The sequence below is a fragment of the Berghia stephanieae genome, chromosome 7 (assembly GCF_034508935.2).
Source record: "Berghia stephanieae isolate SIO BIC M18660-M18661 chromosome 7, UCSD_Bste_1.3, whole genome shotgun sequence".
NCBI lineage: Eukaryota > Metazoa > Mollusca > Gastropoda > Nudibranchia > Aeolidiidae > Berghia > Berghia stephanieae.
This window is the reverse complement of record NC_088366.1, coordinates 29,566,120-29,588,024: the sequence shown is the minus strand read 5'-3', so window position 1 is coordinate 29,588,024 and position 21,905 is coordinate 29,566,120. Positions and strand designations below refer to the sequence as shown.

The 21,905-nt window shown below is 33.2% G+C and overlaps 1 protein-coding gene across 1 annotated transcript; it reads left to right on the top strand.

The window, feature by feature from the left end:
* The first annotated feature begins 64 nt into the window (after window positions 1-64).
* Window positions 65-20,940, top strand: LOC144977020 (CBY1-interacting BAR domain-containing protein 1-A-like). Its single transcript, XM_078921716.1, has 10 exons — window positions 65-158; window positions 2,491-2,606; window positions 4,471-4,595; window positions 5,638-5,706; window positions 6,603-6,704; window positions 7,843-7,848; window positions 12,267-12,371; window positions 13,329-13,442; window positions 15,118-15,342; window positions 15,794-20,940. Exons 1-10 carry the CDS (start codon window positions 103-105, stop codon window positions 15,914-15,916), a joined length of 1,041 nt encoding a protein of 346 aa, XP_078777842.1. The 5' UTR covers window positions 65-102; the 3' UTR covers window positions 15,917-20,940.
* The last annotated feature ends 965 nt before the right edge of the window (window positions 20,941-21,905 follow it).

The window sequence follows — 21,905 nt, the reverse complement described above, 5'->3', positions numbered from 1 at the left end:
GTTACTGATTAAATAGTTTGAAGCAGGCTATTTAATTCTCAACTGTTAGATACTGAAACAACACCAGTGATCCGAATTCCACAAAATTGTTTTCTTTCTGAGATGCCTACTGAAATAATGAGTACGAAGCGGTCAACTGGTGCTGAGATGCGTCGAAGGTATCCAAAATTCTCAAAATTATTCATTTTATGACTTTGGTTAATGTAAGGCTATTACATATGCTCATAATACATTCAGATGAAAACTATGGCCGCAGTTCAAAGCTCTAAAACAGAGGAGCACTGGAAAGAGTATTCATGTTTTGACTTGACTTGCAATAAATTTGATTCACCATCAATAGCATTATCATCACTAGATACAGACTTTGTTTATCATTTATTTTTTAAAAACCTAACTATTTGAGAGCATTTATTGAAAGTCACATATATTTCTTCGACAGATAATGGAACTAATATCTACTGACTTGTTTTTGCCACAATGGCAATGGTTTATCGAAATGAACAATTTTGCCTGAAATATTTGATTTTGATTAGATTTGATCATTGAATCATTGATGAATTGAAAGTTGTTTTTGTGTATTCTGCTTTTACTTTTCCTTTTACTTTTTGGCTTTTCTAGTCATAATTTAAACGACTTTTCATTCCGAGTGTTGCATAACAACTGGACATGAAGTCATCAACAGCTTACTCGACATTGTTTTGATTTTGTATATCTGATCTGGTTTGATAAGTATTGGTTCGCCCTGACTTTTCATTCACATTCAATTTTAAAGTTTTACTGATTGTTCTTATAAATTAAGAGTACTGCCATTGATGACAGAGATCTTTTAAACCTTATGAAATTATCTACTTATATTATCCTGTATTATTTATATATATTTATATATATTAATTATATATAGATATATTGAATCGTGTTTGATACAAAGATGGTACGAAAAGTGCTCGACATGTAGTAATGGAGCGAAATATTATTTTTAAATATTTACCACAATGTTTGAGACAGTCTACATTACTGTTTCAGGCTTAATTCGCCATCGTCAGGACTGAGTTGTTTTGTTGACTGATATATTATTTTAATATTTACCACATCGATGTTTCAGGCCTTTTAGCCATCGTCAGGACTGTGTGTTACATGAGTTTGGTTTGTTGTCTGTTGTTGTTTGTTGAACATTGTGGTAAATATTAAAATAATAATTCGCTCCATTGCTACATGTCAAGCACTATCCGTACCATATTTGTATCAAACACGATTCAATATATATATATATATATATATATATATATATATATATATATATATATATATATATATATATATATATATATTATTTAAAATATTTACCACAATGTTTGGGCAGTCTACATCAATGTTTCAGGCTTAATTTGCCATCCTCAGGACTGAGTTGTTTTGTTGACAGTTGTTGTTTCTGGAAGTGGTTCCGGTTTGAAGTTAATTAAGAGGAATTTGCGCCGATGGGGACACTTTCCGTAGATCTCACTTTTCATGTTGAGTGTGGCTTCATGAGGTTGTTTGATTATAGTATATTTTTCTTCCAGGCATAAGCTACATTGTTTTGATGTTGGTGTGTATCCTGTTGCTTTAGATAAAATTTTCCATGAAATGTTGTGGTCTATTTTGTTGTCTTTTAATTTCCAAATATGTTCGCTGAGTTTTGTGGATGTTTTTTTGTTAGTGTTTCTAAATGTTGAGGTGTGGAGGTTGTATCTTGTTTTGAAATTATTTTCTGTTAGTCCTACATATTTTAGTCCTAACAGAAAAGGACTAACAGAAAATAATTTCAAAACAAGATACAACCTCCACACCTCAACATTTAGAAACACTAACAAAAAAACATCCACAAAACTCAGCGAACATATTTGGAAATTAAAAGACAACAAAATAGACCACAACATTTCATGGAAAATTTTATCTAAAGCAACAGGATACACACCAACATCAAAACAATGTAGCTTATGCCTGGAAGAAAAATATACTATAATCAAACAACCTCATGAAGCCACACTCAACATGAAAAGTGAGATCTACGGAAAGTGTCCCCATCGGCGCAAATTCCTCTTAATTAACTTCAAACCGGAACCACTTCCAGAAACAACAACAGTCAACAAAACAACTCAGTCCTGAGGATGGCAAATTAAGCCTGAAACATTGATGTAGACTGCCCCAAACATTGTGGTAAATATTTTAAATAATAATTCGCTCCATTACTACATGTCGAGCACTTTTCGTACCATATTTGTATCAAACACGATTCAATATATATATATATATATATATATATATATATATATATATATATATGCCACTACCACCACTCATTCATTGATTTATTGTAGGCTGAATGCAGAGTTATTGCAGTCATTTTTATTCATGATTCAATTAAACATAAAATATAAGGTAGTAACTATGGTGCTACAAATTTAATTTTTACCCAAACCCTATGTTCATTTACTCTCCTTATATTCTCAGAGAGACTCAGTCCAAGGTGATTCAGGATCGTATAACTGCCACTGAGACGCATTTAGGACAACTTTGTGATGTGACGTCTTCATATACACGTAAAACGGCACGTCTCCGAGATAAAGGTAACAATAGTCATCACCTTTATTTTAAAAGGAATCCGTTAAATCAATGGGAATCAAGAGTTTACCCTAGTTTCTAGAGCATTGAAAGTACAGTAACATTTACTTGTTGCCCATTTGGTAGGACCCTTGTTTATCTCAAAGGGCTCTCCGTCAGATATAGTAGCAAAGTTGTAAAAGAACCTTGAGTAAACCAGTAATGGTCCTTTACTTTTTAAGACAATCATAGCTATCAGATGTCCGCTAATTAGCAAGTTTCCGATATTGTGATTTTCTTCATTTTTTGACCAATTCTGATTAAACCGACTCCTCATCTTTTGGATAATGATTGTGATTCCTGCACATAATGCCTCTAAAAAACTTTCTGCGCCCATCCGTGTCATAGAATGTTTTCTGATATTTTTACTGACTTTAAGTGGTCTACTGATCTAAGAGACTTTATGTGAAATATGTTTCATTTTCAATAGAGGTAGATATGTCACATCTTTTAATTCTTAAAATTTCCTCCCTGTTTTATATTTCCCACTGGCAGCTATGGAAATGTGCTACAAGTCTTAAACTTTGATAACTAAGTAAAAGATAAATGGGGTCACAACAATTTAAGAATTGTACCACACGTTCCACAGATACCAGTGGGAAATTTTTAAAAAGGAGGAATAAGCGGCGTTAGAGAGTATGGAGTCACTGCCAAATGTGACCCACGGCTCCCAACTGGTTTTATGTCAGTTTGAACCAGATGCTGATAAGAAAATTTCAAATTGAAATAATCAGATATGTAAATGTGTAGCTTTTCGTACGTATAGAAATTATTGTCACCCTCCCCAAGAAATCATCATATGAACTTAATCCAAATCTTATACTATTTAGCTTCTAAACAATTCTAGCTTAAAACAGATTTCTTCTTCTTCTTCTTCTTCTTCTTCTTCTTCTTCTTCTTCTTCTTCTTCTTCTTCTTCTTCTTCTTCTTCTTCTTCTTCTTCTTCTTCTTCTTCTTCTTCTTCTTCTTCTTCTTCTTCTTCTTCTTCTTCTTCTTCTTCTTCTTCTTCTTCTCTTCTTCTTTTTCCTCTTCTTCTTCTTCTTCTTCTTCTTCTTCTTCTCTTCTTCTTCTTCTTCTTCTCTTCTTCTTCTTCTTCTTCTTCTTCTTCTTCTTCTTGTTATTATCATCATTACTATCATTATTATTATTATTATTATTATTATTATTATTATTATTATTATTATTATTATTATTATTATTATTATTATTATTATTATTATTATTATTATTATTATTATTATTATTATCATCATGACTATCAGTATTATTATCATCATGACTATCAGTATTATTATCATCATTATTACCACTATTTTAATTACTTTTTTTCTCCTATTACAAGAGCTGTAACCTAACAATAATTGCCTATTTGGACAATAACGATTATTATTATTATTATTATTATTATTATTATTATTATTATTATTATTATTATTATTATTATTATTATTATTATTATTATTATTATTATTATTATTATTATTATTATTATTATTATTATTATTATAAGACTAAATGGCGATGGGTTATCTAATCTGCAGTTGATTGAATCTTTATTTAATTTAAATTTTTTTTTTATTTGGTATTAAACCCTGTCTTTTAAGACTGTTGCAACATGTTTTTAAATTTTTTGTTGTTGGAGACATGCCAGCAGACTCAGCAATTTTAAACACACTAGATATGCTGTGACAAAAGCTCAAGACCATTATTTAGGTTGCATACAACATTCATCTTTCTGTCTTCTTTACAGTACAGTGTCTTTTTTTTAATAGTAGCACTCTTGCAGTTGAATATACATTTTAAAACATTTTTTACTTTTTGCTTATTCAGGTGACATGATGGCCAAGCAATTAATGGAATTTGCTGAAATGGAAAAGTGGAACCCAACAATGACACAAGGAATGATACGATTTGCTGAGAATCTTTCTGCCGTACAAGACCACAGAGAGGCGCAAGTAATGTTTAAAAAAACAAAATGACGTTTTTTTTTGTTTTAAGATTTATAATAAGTTCTTTTTTTTAATATGTATCAATTATTTGTAATATAACAAAAAGGTGGAATAATAGATTGATGGTGATGCACATACTTTCATATTTTTCCCTAAAAATGATGATAATGATTATTTAACACTGAAAACAATAATGATAATATTTATAATAATAAACATATTCAGTAAGAGTGCTATATGAGGAAGAGTTCTGGATTGATTATTGTTGTTATTATTATTATTATTATTATTATTGCGGGTGGTTGGATGGGAGCATCACCCTTGAATCATATACCTATGATGTTCGCATGGGTGTACGATCCGATAGTGATGTCGTTTCTTCTTCTCTTTACTAGCCTATCCTGCTTCTTTAGTTTGTGATTGTATTTTTGACAGGGGATATTTTTTTTCTGTAAATCTTCTGCCTGTTTGTTCTTGGTTATTTATAATTTAGCTTATGATATCTTTAGGTTATGATTTTGATTTACATTTTTACTATTTTTGTTAGATTGCTTGTTTTTTTGTTTCAGCGGTCTCTCATATAACCTCAATTGTGTTGGAAGAGACCTAAAGCAACAAACAAACAAAAAAAAATTATTATTATTATTATTATTATTATTATTATTATTATTATTATTATTATTATTATTATTATTATTATTATTATTATTATTATTATTATTATTATTATTATTATTATTATTATTATTATTATTATTATTATAAATTCATCATTACTTTTAATGAGTTAGTTACATTACGTTTGTTCAATTGCTATGCAGCTACCTACAATAGTCTTTCATTCGAGTCATGTAAATTTTACTAGTTCCAGAAAATTGTCATTTTTGGGAAGGAAAAAAACCCCCCAAAAACCCAACTTTTTTCTTTGGCAGCATCAACATTTTGTATTAAGGATTGAATCATAAAATTGACAGATTTAATCTGAGTGGTATTTAAAATTAGTTTTTTGACTGATGACTTCATCTTGCTTTTTTGATGTCCAATTTAGGTGAAGAGACTTGAGGGTAAAGTAGTCTCGCCCTTGGTCAATTATGGACTTCTATGTAAACAAACCAAAGTGAGTTGGCAAAGCACTTTACTTTATATACATTTATGATATTTCCTTCTTTTCTTCATTGCTTTTATGACCTGTCAGGTTTTTAAAATTTTTTTTTCTATTTGTATTATTTTGGTAACCTTTATGTGGAAAACTTGGCAATCTGTAGCCTGTCCATTACTTAGCCCCCTATAGGTTTTATTAATTTAGGCTCAACAAGACACTTTTTTAAAACCCAAAACTTACAATATAACATTTCTTGATTCAACGAACCATGATAACATAGTGCCCATTTTATTTCCTTTCCAGACCTGCCATCTCTCCTAATTTTATCTGGAAAATTTTGATATTATTCCTCATTCCTGATTTCCCTAATTTTTGTCTATTTACTATTTTCCTGATTTCAAATGTATTTTAGGGGGCAGCATGGCTCAGTCTTTGCTTCATACCCGAAAGGTACTGACAGAGTTCAATCACCTGCCCCTAGCTGCATGGCCTTGAGCAAGTCGCCTCGCTGTAGCGCAGTTTGTGGTGCTGCACTGCAGCTGACACCTGGGTTATTCCAGTCTTCCCTTGGAATATACCCTGGAGAGAAATTTCCCCTATGGGATGAATAAAGAGAAATTTATTTTTATTTTGATATTTCAGAATATCATCGTCAACATCACCATCACCTATCATATCAATAACAACAATTACATCGTCACCTTCACCTTCATTATCGTTATCATTATCAGATCTTTATTTAAATCCCAAAAATGCCAAAACAAAAAACCCAAAAATTTCCGAATTTTGTCTCTGAAAAGTTCTCAAATCTAATTTCTCTTGCTTTGATAATATTAGTTCACTTGTCATTGCGTTTAAAAAAAAATAAATTAAATTATATTATTTTTTAATGTTGTTTTCATGTTTGACAGAATGACCTTCGGTCCGCCTTTACAGCCAGTGATAAAGAAATGAATCAAAAGAAAAAGTTGGAAACTCTGAAGAGCAAAAGTCCAAATGATCGTCAAAAGATTGTATCCTTGTTTCAAAGTCTTTTTCTCTTTAAAATAAAATATATAAATATGAACATTTATAGAGCGCCTTTCCTCTGATTTGCCATGCACTTCATGATGTTTCAACTATTTCCCCAGCATGCCATATGAAACCATATTTCTATTTCATACAGTACCAGTCACCTGTTAGGCACTCTTTGTGTACTAACACTCTTACAATATTCATCACTGCCTATAGCCAGGTCCCCATTCACATCTGAGTAGAGTGGGATAATGTGTGTAAAGTGTTACCCAAGGACACAACATAGGGATCTGAATTTTCCAGTCATTGTCACCCATCCATCCACTAACTTCACGTCACATAGCTTGACTTTTGTGACAAGACAAGACACTGTGCTTCTTGAGCTACTGTGTACTTTATTTATACGAAACATTTTTTTTTCTGATATCAAATGTTATATGTTGACATCTGTGAAAATAGAAAGAAAATACTCTTGAGCACATTTTTATTTTATCAAGTCTTGTGCCATGTAATTTACAACACTAGATTGTTGGGATAAATGTCACTTTAACTTCTTCGAGTCATTTAGTCATTCATTATTGTGTGATGGGAGTTGTTCACCTTAGGGTACATCAGCTAATCTGAGAAAAATGTGAGAGAAACAACATTGCTCTCAACTTTATTCTTGCAATTTCTTATTATGTTCGTAAACAAAAAGTCAAGATATTTTGAAGATCCATCCAATATGGGCTTTGTACAGCCTGAAATACTAGTTATTGTCAAAATTTAGAGGATAGGCACCATTGTAAGTTAAACATCTGAGGAAATGTGTTTGTAACAGTGCTTGAATAAGCAGAATGAAAATTATAAGAAAAAAATATGCTCTCTGAACTGGAGATCAAACCATAAACCTCAGATTTCTGGACAGACATGCTACCGTTGCAAATTTTCCCAGCAACCAGGTCTGAGGTTCAAATCCTCGTGCTCTTTAAAAAAATAATTTAAAAATTTTATTTTTTTCATTTCTTCTTGGCATTGTTGTATATACACTGTATTAGATATTTATGACAAAAGTTTAACTTATCTAGCATTGTATTATATTCTTTCAATTTTTAAAGTATTTTCCAAACGATTTGTTTCCTTAATTTGAATTTACAGACACAGGTAATTACTTGGTTCCAGCTACTGAAAAAGAAAAACAGCATTCAAGTACAACTTTGATCCATAATGAAAAGTGTGGAAGAAATTTGAATGTTTTGTGACAGAAATGGTTTTGCTAAGCCTCATTATCTTTTAGAATCAAGGATGGGATTTTTTATTCATTAAAATTGACCCAGTTTGGTTAAATAAACAGGGCTGAGAATCTTCCGCCTAAAGGCGGATTTCCGCCTAAATGGTGGTTTATCTCCTCCCATCACCACCACTATTCCGCCTTTTAAAAAGGCTCACCACAACCACTACATCAACATCCCTATCACCACTACTTTTACAACCACCACCTGTACTACAACAACCATCACATCATCATTCCTATCACCACCACCACCACATCATCATCCCCCACGACCACTACTACTACCTACAACCACAACCACATCATCATCCCTACCACCACCACCACGACAGCTACAACCACTACTACTACAACTACCATCACATCATCATCCCTACCACCACTACTACAACAACTACCACCACATCATCATTCCTACTACCAATACAAATACATCCTCCACCACCACATCATCCCAACTATCACTACTACAACCACCCCACATCATCCCTACCACAACTATTACAACCACCACCACACCATCATTCCCAACACATCTACAGCTACAACCACCATATCATCATCCTTATCACGACCCTACTACAACCACCATCACATCATCATCCCTTCCGCCATCTTTTCTTACTACTACTACAATATGTTGTAATTACACTCTCAAATTTTGAAATTCCTCCAAGTGGTGTCAGAAATTATTGCGAGACACATTTTTAATTGCATCTCAGTAAATTTTTAAATGAAATTCAAATTTATAGATAGAATGCGCTTGGCCAAGAAGTTCACAACATTGCCACCCGGAAGTATAACGGACCAACACACAAACTCTGTGTAACCATGAACTTTTATAGTCTGGTTAATACAGTTTAGTGAGGACAACTCACAAACGCGGATGGCAAAAACAATAAGAAAGGCCTGAGTGACGTCATCTTCGAACTATCTATACGTTATCGTAGCATAGATAGGTCTTGAACTCCATTTTTGTGACCAGTCATTCTCACCCCTGAACCATCATGACATCATCACCATCTCTACCACAACTACCACCGCTACGACAGCAACTATCACATCATCATCAGTAACACCATCTCCATAACCACATCATCACTGCCCTCATTGTAATCAGTACCACCTCTAGTGCAAGCACCACTATCACATCATCTTCCTGGTGGGATCTTTTGACTTGCATAGATCAGAGTTGCTTTCTGCCTTTGTCTTGGCTTGATCCTTTTCCTGGCCGGATTCATTGGCACGGAGGGAAACAATTAAATGTAAAGACAAATATATTTGTCCTCATATATCATCTCTCTTTTGTGTGACGTTAGATTTGTTGTTCTAAATTTTGTATTTCTCTCACAGGGATTCTGTGCTTGTGTCTTGGTGAGACTTTTAGGTGACCTCAAACTAACTACATTGATAGTTTTATCTTGGAGTCCGTTTGTGAGCCCTATTTGAACCAGTCACTTTTTCTCCGGTGCTTTTGATCTTACTTAAATCTATATTTTTTTACAGCCCCATATATATTTTAAGTGCCGCTGAAATGACTTCCAAACATATACACGTGCTCACACAAATCAATAAAGTTCACTCAGTTCTTAAGTCTCGTTAATTTTTCACTTTCATTTTTCTGTACTCATCACTACATTCACTTTGAGCTCGCTCTCTCTCTCTCTCTCTCTCTCTCTCTCTCTCTCTCTCTCTCTCTCTCTCTCTCCCTCCCTCTCTCTGTGTCTCTTTCTCTCTCTCTCTGTCTCTTTCTCTCTCTCTCTTTTTCTCTCTCTCTCTCACTCTCTCTCTCTCACTCTCTCTCGCTCTCTCTCTCTCACACACACACACAAATCAGTAAAGTGCACCCAGTTCTTTAGCCTCGATACGTTTTCACTTTTAATCGTCATGTACTTAACAATGATACACACACACACACACACACACACACACACACACACACACACACACACACACACACACAAATCAGTAAAGTGCACCAGTTCTTTAGCCTCAATAAGTTTTCAGTTTTCATCTTCATGTACTTAACAATGCTACACGCACACACACATACACACACACATACACACACAGAGAGGATTCAATTAAAATGTTAATTTCCTGGCATGTGCCAACATGAAACAAACGTTAAATTAATATTTCCGATTATCAAATAAAGCACATACACACCTAACAATAAAATTCACTCAGTACTTTAACCTCGGTTAGTTTTCACTTTTATCTCTCTGTACCTATCACTATATTCACTTTGAGCAGTCTTTCTCTCTCCCTCTCTCTCTCTCTCTCGCTCTCTCTCTCTCTCCCTCTCTCCCTCTCTCTCTCTCTCACTCACACACACAAACACATACACACCTGGGTGGGGTTCCTGACCTCCCATAGTGGGCAAGGGGGTACATAATATGTCTTCTATCCCCTTATATCTGTTTTCTAACATGCTTTCTGTCTTTGTGTAGGAATGAGATTGCTTGGTTTTGTCCTGGCCCTGACCAGAGTCCTAACTGGAAGGGAAACAGTCAAATGCACACTTATTGTTTTGGGAGATGATATTTTTTTCCTTGTAAATCATCTCTCTGTTATGTATTATTATATTTGTTATTTTGAATGTATAATGTAAGCATTTGAGTGTATTCCTTTTTGTGCCCGGATGAGACTTATAGGTGATCTCAAACTAAGTACATTGGTGGTATGCTCTTGGAATCTACATCTGATCCCTTTTTGTTCCGTTCCCCTGTGTCTTACTTTTCCTTGGGTGCTTTAATTGTAATTCTAGAACTTTTTACTATCCCATTTTCTTCCTTTTTACTGGCGCTGATATAACCTAAATGTGTTGCAAGCGCCGTAAACCCCTGAAAACAAACAAACAAAACACACACACACACACACACAAACACACACTATCATTCCTTCTGTCAGACAAACCTAAATCTATAAAGTGGATCATATCCTTTTCACATCAGTCATCATTCTCTCTTTTCACGTTCAAGTACACACCTTATCACCACCACCACCACCACCACCACTATCATCACCATCATCATCATCACCATCATCATCATCATCATCATCATCATCATCATCACTGCCACTACTACTACAACCACCACCATCGCCACACCATCATTTCATGAAGCACCACCATTACTACAACCTCCTCCACCACATCATCATCATCACCATCATTGCCACCACCTCTACGACATCATCACAACACTATCACCATTAAAACAACAATCACTACCACATCCTTACCACCACTACTACAACCTCCTCCAACACAACAATATCACCACCACCACTTCTGCAACCACCACGACCACATACATTATCATTACTGCCACCAGTACAACAGCCACCATCATAATCATATCATTATTACCACCACACCTACCATTCATTTTAATATTTTATACGTCATAAATTGGTTTGGAACTTTACTTGATTTGAAACAAGGGGTATTAGGATGATTATAGATCTCAATAGATTATATTTTGTTTGCAGAAATTCCTGTTTAAGCATTGAAATTGTTCGGAATTGTTTCTGAAATTTACGTGAGCCAAATTTTAAGTTGGCGTCTCTGGTCAACTTGAAACAATGGGATGTGGGCATTAGTAAATCTGTGAATACGGGAGATGTATGTGGCGACGACCACTACTACTACAACCATCATCACATCATCATCCTTACCACAACTACTACAACCACCACCACATCATTATCGCTACCACTACCATTACTACAACCACCATGTTATAATTACACTGTCAGTTTTTGAAATTCCTCCGAATGATGTCAGAAATTGCTGGGAGACACATTTTAGATTGAAATATAAATTTATAGGTCATTTTTGCACGGACGGTTCTTGATTTAAGCGCTGAAAAATTTCCTCCTTTTTAGTGACCAGTCATTCTCACCCCTGATAAAGTAGTGATTGCAGAAGTGTTGATGCTTTTTTGAGATTAAATGATAAATTTCTATGCGCAATAATCTCATTTAAATCGCTTTTACATGTCAGTTAAACGTTATAGGAAAATATTGAAAGATTGACAATGTTTTTCAATGTTTATCATTTTGAATTAAACGCCATAGAATGTTTCAAGAACCATGGATCACATACAACAGAGAACCTTTAAGATTTCATAATATTCTTTTGTCTTTACTTTAACTTCACAAAACAAAATTATTTTTCATCTAGGTTGTTGGGAAGAAAAATGTTGTGTCATACATATTGCTTTTTTATATATAGTACTCTGTCCTAATTCTGAAAAATTCAATTTTCCCATGCATACAGTTGGAGAGTGAATTACAAAGAGCCAGTCTTGATGCCAGCCGGAGCAGCAAGGCTTTAGAACAGCAAGTTGACAGTTTTGAGTCCAAAAAACTTGTGGATATGAAGGTAAAAATGCTATGTTGTGTGGTTGACCCCTCGTCAATATTAATTTTTATTTACCTTCAAAATTTAGTCTACTTTCAAAACTATGTTTAATTGATACAGTTATAATAAGGTCAATAAATACAATAAAGTCTATGATCATGATGAGCTCGTTGAAGGATTTTGTTTTTTTATGGTGTAGTTATTTTTGATAGATTTTTGACAAAAAATCATAACACATCATTTTCTGTTCGTATGTATGGCACAATAAGCTTCAAATAGACGGTATGGTATGCAGTTCGATAGTTCTGGTTATATCTGAAGTCTCAATGAATGCAATGCAGATTATAAAATATTTTCTATCTCTAACATTTGTTGTTAAAAAAGCCCCAATTTCTTTCTTTTTTTTCCTTTTTTTTTTTCTCTGAAACATCTGTTTTCTTAAACATGGTTTCATCGTGCTGATTTTGTTCTAAAGAGATGAGTTTAATGCCATTTTATTTATTTCTAGATCTCATTTATATAATTTTATTTCTTTTATGATCTCATTTATGCCATTTTATTTCTTTCTCGTTCCCTTTTTAATGCCAATTTATTTATTTATTTTAATCTCATATATGCCTTTAAAAAATTTTTTCATCTCACTTATCCCATTTTGGGGGTTCCGATAGCTCAGTTGGTAGAGCACTTGCTTCACAATCAAAGGGACTGAGATCGATCCTGGGTGCGGTTGAGAATATTTTTTCTGACCCCCGTCCACCCAGCAGTGATTGAGTAGCTGGGTCTGTTAGATCTGGTAGAAAGTTAGACCTGCATCCTATCCAAAGGGTAGCGAGCAATTGCTATTGTGCCTATCACGCTATAGAAACCAGGATAAACTCCGGCTCCGTGGGCCTAATGGTTCTGAAGGCTACTTTTGTCCCATTTTACTTTTTTCCATGATCTCATTTATGCCATTATATTTATTTCTTGATCTCATAGAAAATCATGCGAGAGTTTGTAACAGTAGAAATGCACTTCCATGCCAAGGCCTTAGAGTTGTACACCCAGTGTTTTCAGACTTTGAATGATATTGACCCTGAAGCTGATTTAGAAGTGAGTATCGATCCATTGCAACTTGCGTTTTTGTTATATATATCAGTGGTGATAATCTTCCGCGGAATTCCGGGATTAAAAAAAAAATTTTCTCAGAAATTTTCCGCTGTTTTTCCTGTGTCAAACCTTTTCCTGTTATAAGCGCTCAGGCCATTAAGTGGAAGATCCCTGTAAAATTTGTCATTATGTCTTGTGTCATATTTTGACACCTGTGCTCAGTTGCATGAATTTTGTTGATGCTCCCATTTTTATGATGCCAGTCTAGACATATTAGCATCGGATGTCAAAAGTGACAGAAGACCAGTGGTGGTCTTTGATGAGTTGATGGTCAAAAGGGATGGTTGTTTTGTTTTTGTTTCTATATAGTTGTAGCGTGATAGTACAATTGTTCAAATTTCAACTTCCTTCTAATTAAAAAAGAAAAATCAATTCATCAACTACTCTAGCAAAGTAGTCTCTCTCTCTCTCTCTCTCTCTCTCTCTCCCTCTCTCTCTCTCTCTCTCTCTCTCTCTCTCTCTTCTCTCTCTCCCTCTCCCTCTCCCCCCCCTCTCTCTCTCCCCCCCCTCTCTCTCTCTCTGAAATAAAATAAAAGATCAATATTCACGACTGTTTGCTTTTATTAAAACACCAAAATGAGATTTTATGGAATCTTATGTTATGATCTTGATATCAAGACTAGCTTCTTGTGAAGAAAAAAAAGAATTACTTGTATCTTCATGTTATGTTATCATATGATATCATATACCATATCATATCATATCATGTAAAGGATGATTTAGGCCAACTCACCCTTTAATACTCCGTGTATTTAAAGTTAACATTAATGAACCGGGAATTGATTATTTCTTTATCAAGCATTATTTTGAATCTGTCCACGGAAGAAGCATTTTTTTGGTTTCATACTTGATACTGTTCGAAAGTTTTACAGTTCAATTAATAAAAAATTTCCACTTGTTATGCTAGTTTTGTATCTGTCAATAAAGATTTAAAACCTGTGTCCTCTGGTCATTTTTGCACTGTAAAATGAAAAAAATAATATCAGAAGTATCCAAGTCAACCTCATAATGGACTAATTTCAATGGAGGTTTGTGAGCAATATTGAATGGATACAAGAGATAGAGCATTGTGTAATGGTTGCAACATGAATTTTGTTTAATTATTGGCAATTTTTTCTTTTCTTAGCTTATTCAGCTATTTGGCAATTTCTTTTCAGTTTAAAGATAGTTTAAGCATAGTGGCTTTTGGTTTATCGATACTTGGGTAACAGAAACAAAGAGGAAAAAATGACACTTTGATTTCCTTCGGTTTAGTGGTTTAGACATTTTTGGTTTAACCGGTTTTTACTTTATATTTTAATGGTCCGATCATATCTTTATCTTTTAAGACATCTCATTCAACAGATTTGTCATTTAAAAATGAATAATCACTAAAACTTAAATACTTATGGTAGCAAGTAATTGTTACCCATGTCTTCACAAAAAAGAAATGGGGAGTTAACTCCAGCTTGTTGAACTTTTTCTCTCTCTGTCAGTCTGAGTGGTGTGAGTACATGCAAAGAAATAGGGCATATAAGCACTTTACTCTTCATGAGCTGTAAGAACCACAGAAAGAGAATGAAAATAGGAAGAGGATCATTTTTATACACATTTAAATTAATTTTTTTATTTTTCACAGGAGTTCAGAAAACAGTTACGTCCAGATGGGTCAATCCGTTCAGACATTGCTAGATCTGCATCTCAGGCATCTTTAGAATCTCGCAGCAACTCAGACCCTGGCACCCCTCGTGCCTTACCTCGTCCAGGTAGTCACCAAGCAACACCAAATTTGACTAATCACTCAACTCAAGGGAGTGCTGCAACCAACAGAAGGAAAATCCCTGTGCCTCCTATTCCAACCATCGTAAGAATCAAATTTGACCTTTGTTTTGTTGTGTAGCTTTGTAAGCGAGTGGTATGGCGTCTAACTCGTGATATGTAGGTTCTCGGCTTGAGCCCCACTTTGGATGGAGCAAAGTTGAGAAGTCTTTTTACTCACACTTTATCACTGTGCACAGATGTAAAAATGAGGACATGACAGGTGGTAAATGTTGTAGAAAATAATTGTAACGGCGCCTCACAAGTGTCCTGCTTCATCTTCCATGTGCAGTGTTGCTGTTCACTTTGAACCATTGTAAAGTGCTCTGAGCTCACTTTGTGGATGTTGCTCTGTATAAAAGCTCAAGATTTTTTTATTTTCCTTTTATGAATTTTTGTATTATTCAAATTTGAGTCTTCAGTTTGTCGAACATTAAGACAATTATTAGCTAATTTATTGATGTACATACACATTCATGTTTTTCTTTTATCCATAGGGTGATGATGATAGTGAAGAGGAGGATGAAGATGATGATGATGATGATGATGATGACGATTATGATTCTGAAGAGGATGATTATACTGAAACAGTGACAGAGAAATCTACTCGAAGGAGATAATGTGTCAAACTGTTAGGTGCTGTGTGAATTCATTCCACCACTTGATCAAAACTAATTTATTATCCGTCCATTTAGCTTTGTAGATAGAATATTTTAGATCTTTTTTTTTTTTAACTTTCCAATACATTATGTCAATCTAGCCATTTAGGATGTATCTATATTATGATTTTTTACTTTTATTTATCATTGCCAACCCTTATATTTTAGTGTATATATTTTAGTTTTAAGGTAGTCACTTTAACAGAAAATGCCAATGTCATTAATGCCCTAGAAACCCATATCATCTGAAAGTGCTTGCAGCGCTTATTTCAAAACAGTTTGAAATTTGTTTTTATAGTTATTAGAAATTTAGTTATGACATTTTGAAGTCGAAAATGTTGGACTGATTTTGTACCCTCAATTAACATTGAACAGTTGTGATTGAAATTGCGTATCATTAATAGTTTCCAACTATTAGTGAATATTAAGTCTGCAATAACAAATCATATCAGCAAAGAGGAAGGCAACTTTTTTTTTTTCTTTTTAGATTATGCATTATTGTGTAATAAGACACAAGTGCTAAATAATCATAATAGGTAATATACCTAAATTGAGAAAGAATTGAGTTTAAAGTCAAAATGATCAGAATTACAAAATTTGATATATATTAGAAGGGTGGAGGGAGAGGGTTGTATTCATTCTTGATGAAAACATGTTGTTGAAATCAAATTTTAAAAATTAAAAATTATATGTTTGAGGGTCTTTATTTCACCATGACTTAACAGTAGATTGAGTGGGTTTGACACAATAAGGTAGTGATATAATTAAGGATGCTCAGATACCCAACATAGGTTATACATACTCATTAAATATCATATCGTGCTTTGTGTAAGTCAAGTATAGTTTTGTTGTTTATTTCTTATCTATTGCAAGAGAAATCAAAATGAAATTAATATCAGTTTTGTAGAATCAACTTTTATAGCAATTGTGATATTTCTTGGGTCCCTTGTGATTTCTACAATTTGTGTTTTGATTTTAACTTTACAACTTTTAAATGGTGCATTTAAGTATACATCTTCGATATAAACATATACTGTATATTAACTTTGATATTAATGTAACTACTGATAATGTTTTCCGAATATTTTATGTCATTTACTAGCTAAATACAAGGTTAAAGTATCCTTTCTTTACCTAAACTTTGACTTTGAAATTTTAAAAAATACTTTTGATTTTGATTTTTTTCTAAACTAATGCATTGCTTTTATTTTTAAATTTTTTAAATCAAAGATGAAACTTGCTGATTTATAATCAAACGTGTAAGGTGAATCTTACTGTGAACAATTTATTATAACTAAAATTAGCTCACTTACAAAAGTGTTAGATATGCTTTGATATTCCTATTAATTTCAGGCTGTGCTTAGAAAATTGCTATTACCACTTATATTTTATCAGCTAGCGCAATATCGAAATGCTATCTCCAGCAGGGTGCTGTTGAAGCTTATGAAATTTATACCGTGCACTTTACTGTATATCAGGGTTTTCCGATTAATTTGCAGAAAATGCCAAACGTGTTGCAGGTAATATCAAATGGTCTTTAAAAATGCCAAACTTTTCTGAACATTTCCACTTAACTTCATATACAAATGGAAATCTTAGTTTTCCTATCCCGCTTTATATATTTTGCGAAATTAATATTAATTTATCTATTAAATATGTAAAATTGATTGATTTGAAGAAATACTGCCTAAAAGCCAAACCTAAATTTTCCTTGCCAAACGGCTTTAAAGACGCCAAATGGGCAAACCTGCTTTATAGATCAATTTCCCTGTGCTAGATATTAAAGAAGGAAAAGTTCAAGAAAAAAATTAGCCTCCCTTGACCGGGGATCAATCCTCGGACCTCTTGATTATTGGTCAGATGTGCTACCATTACATTTTTGTCAAAATAACAAACTTGTTTCTACATTTTCACCAAAACTGATGAAACTGTGATTGTAGTGAGATTGCCTTTTTCCACACATTCTTCTGTGAGGCCTTTATTTTCCTTTTAAAAACATTTTTGAATATGCAGTAACAAGAGAGAAGCAATTGAGCAAACTGGTTGTGGTTAGGTTTTTTAATAGAATTAATAGGAATACCTCAATTTGCCTCTTTGTTTGAAATATCTCTCTAGATATAAATGTTTGTCCTGATACGATGATGTTATGAAAATTTGTCAATATAGGATGTAGAGAGATTATGTCCACCAGTCCCTTATGAAAAGTAGTTTTAACATCATGTTGTTTGACAGTTTTTGTGTATGTCAGAAAGTTTGGTTGGTGACCGAATGTGCCATGTAATATTTATTGAAATCACATAATAGTAGTACATATTTCTTTATAGTATATTATCAGATGTGACAGATGACTGCTTCATATCACAGGTTTAACGATAATTGATATTACTTTTCAATGAAAGGAGTTTTTTTTATTGTGTGTCACAAAACGAAGAAAGTAAATCTTCTCTCGATAATCTCACAAAACAATTATGCCTTTATATAGAATTTGTATAATTGTAAATGCTTGTTTTTTTTCTTAAATATGTAAATGATAATGCCTTGCCACTATTTATGATCAGTCTTATACCAATAGGTCTTGATAACTCAATAAGTAGAGCATATACCATACAAACAAAGGGAACTGTATGTTTTTGTTCTCTTGTTTTTTTGGGGGTTATTTTTTTTTTGTTGTTGATGCTTTTTTGTAATCTTTTGTCGTTTAAAATTTTTAAAAATATAAAAATTTCATTATTTTTTTTTCAAACATGTCCTCTCAGCAGTAGTAATAAGGTGATGGGTCTGTTAAATATATTAAATATATATGTACATTGAGTATGAAGTCTGACACATGCAATAATAAGCATGTAATTAAAAAAGATATTGATTACAAAAAAAAAGAAACAAAAAAATAAATGAATAAAAAAAAATAGAATAAATAAATGTGTGATGGAAAAGAAAGTAAACGAACAAAATGACGGCAAATATTATTTTAAGTGTGTCATTTTTAAAAAGATAGATTACAAAGAAAAGCAGAACAATAAATAAATGAATTTGTAAAGAATTAAAAAATTAAAAAAGATAAATGTATTATTTTTGAAAAAGTAAACAAATTGATCATTGATAGCAAATTTTATTTATATTTGGTAAGAACAGACACATAAAATGATAAGCATGTTCTTTTTAAAAGTTAAATAGATTACAGAAAACAAGGAACAAAAAATAAATGAATTAAAAAGAAAATAGATAAATGTATGATTTTTTAAAAAGTAAATAAACACAATGACAGCAAATTTTGGATGTCTCTCATTCTTGAGGTTAAAAAAGAGAGAATATAAAATCTGATAGACAGTATTTTGTGATAGACTTGTGCCCCGTCTAAATGCTATCAAGTAAATGCAACCTCTTTAACACCACACTGGGTGGGGTTTCTGACCTCCCATATTGGGCAGGGAGGTACTTACTGTGTCTTCTATCCCCCTATATATGTTTTCCAATTGCTTTCTGTCTTTGTCTTGGAATGAGATTACTTGGTTTTGTCCTTGCCTTGGCCATATACCCTAGCTGGGAGGGAAACAGTCAAATGTATAGTTAGAGTTTTGGGAGATGATATTTTTTGTCTTGTAAATCATCTCTCTGTTTTGCACTGTATAATGTTTCGTTTACATATTATATATGATTTGTAAACATTTGAGTGTATTCCTTTTAGTTGGGACCTGTGCTTGTGTCTGGATGAGCCTTTTAGGTGATCTCCTGGGTGGGGTTCCTGACCTCCCATAGTGGGCAGGGAGGTACATACCGTGTCTTCTATCCCCGTATATCGATTGTCCAACTTGCATTCCTTCTTTGTCTTGGAATGAGATTACTTGGTTTATTCCTGATCCTGGCTGGGAGGGAAACAGTCAAATGCATAATTATTGTTTTGGGAGATGATATTTTTTCCCTTGTAAATCATGTTATGTATTATTATATTTGTTATTTTGAATTTATAATGTAAGCATTTGAGTGTATTCCTCTTAGTGGAGGCCGTGCTTGTGTCCAGATGAGACTTATTGGTGATCTCAAACTAAGTACATTGATGGTATGCTCTTGGAATCTACATCTGATCCCTATTTGTTCCCGGTTCCCCTTTCTCTTACTTTTTCTTGGATGCTTTAATTGTAATTCTAGAACTTTTTACTATCCCATTTTCTTCCTTTTTACTGGCGCTGATATAACCTAGATGTGTTGCAAGCGCCGTAAAACCCTTAAAAACAAAACAGCCTGATCCTGGCTGGGAGGGAAACAGTCAAATGCATAATTATTGTTTTGGGAGATGATATTTTTTCCCTTGTAAATCATGTTATGTATTATTATATTTGTTATTTTGAATTTATAATGTAAGCATTTGAGTGTATTCCTCTTAGTGGAGGCCGTGCTTGTGTCCAGATGAGACTTATTGGTGATCTCAAACTAAGTACATTGATGGTATGCTCTTGGAATCTACATCTGATCCCTATTTGTTCCCAGTTCCCCTTTCTCTTACTTTTTCTTGGATGCTTTAATTGTAATTCTAGAACTTTTTACTATCCCATTTTCTTCCTTTTTACTGGCGCTGATATAACCTAGAGGTGTTGCAAGTGCCGTAAAACCCTTAAAAACAAAACATTAGGTGATCTCAAACTAAGTACTTTGATTGTGTGCTCTTGGAATCTACATCCTATTTGAACCAATTCCTCTTTTGTCCTACGCGGGTGGTTGGATGGGAGCATCACCCTTGAATCATATACCTATGATGTTCGCATGGGTGTACGATCCGATAGTGATGTCGTTTCTTCTTCTTTTTACTAGCCTATCCTGCTTCTTTGGTTTGTGATTGTATTTTTGACAGGGGATATTTTTTTTTCTGTAAATCTTCTGCCTGTTTGTTCTTGGTTATTTATAATTTAGCTTATGATATCTTTAGGTTATGATTTTGATTTACATTTGTACTATTTTTGTTAGATTGCTTGTTTTTTTGTTTCAGCGGTCTCTCATATAACCTCAATTGTGTTGGAAGAGACCTAAAGCAACAATCAAACAAAAAAAATCTTTGTCTTACCTTTTCTTTGGTGCTTAAATTGTAAGTCTTGAAGTTTTAATTATCCCAGTTTCTTCCTATTTACTGGCGCTGATATGACCTTAATGTGTTGCAAGCGCCGTAAAACCCTTAAAAACAAACAGACATTTAACACCACACAGAGTAGGACAAAATCGCTCTATGGGCCCCTAGGTTATAAAGGACTATGTTAGTCACATATGACAATTTAAAAAAAACACCAACAAACTTCAAAACAATCCCATCAATACTTCCGTTTTTTGTATTGTTTTTCTTCTTCTCTAGTTCGTATAGAATAACAGAAGAAAATGAATTCAAATCTTTTTTTTTTTTTGTAGTTTGTAATTATTAATCTCATTGTTAGTTTCACATTCTATGTTGTGTTTTATAACCACGTCTGCTCAATTGCAACACACTTTTTGCAGTTTTAGCACCTAGACGTAAAATTTATCATTCATTGTTTTTTTTTTATTGTTGTAATAATATTAATAATAATGATTATTATTATTATTATTATTATTATTATTATTATTATTATTATTATTATTATTATTATTATTATTATTGTTACTTTTATTAACATTGTTATAAATTTTACATATTTGTAAATATACATTTATGAACACATATACACAAACTGTAATTAAATTTTAAGATTTCATAATTTTTGTTTTATGCCGCGTTTTTTTTTTTAATTTATGAGGCCTTTTCCTTTAGCACAACTGTTAGGGTCTTGCTAGTGTCTAAGCCTCTATATCTGTTATTCCCTTCTTCAGACCAGTCTTTGTCATGAAACTGCGGTAGACAAAATTCTCCTTCGGACCTGGTAACATTGACCATCCTGGCCTGGCAGGTTCTATGTTAGTCCACACCTTGCTATCTCTTCTCTCCCCCTAT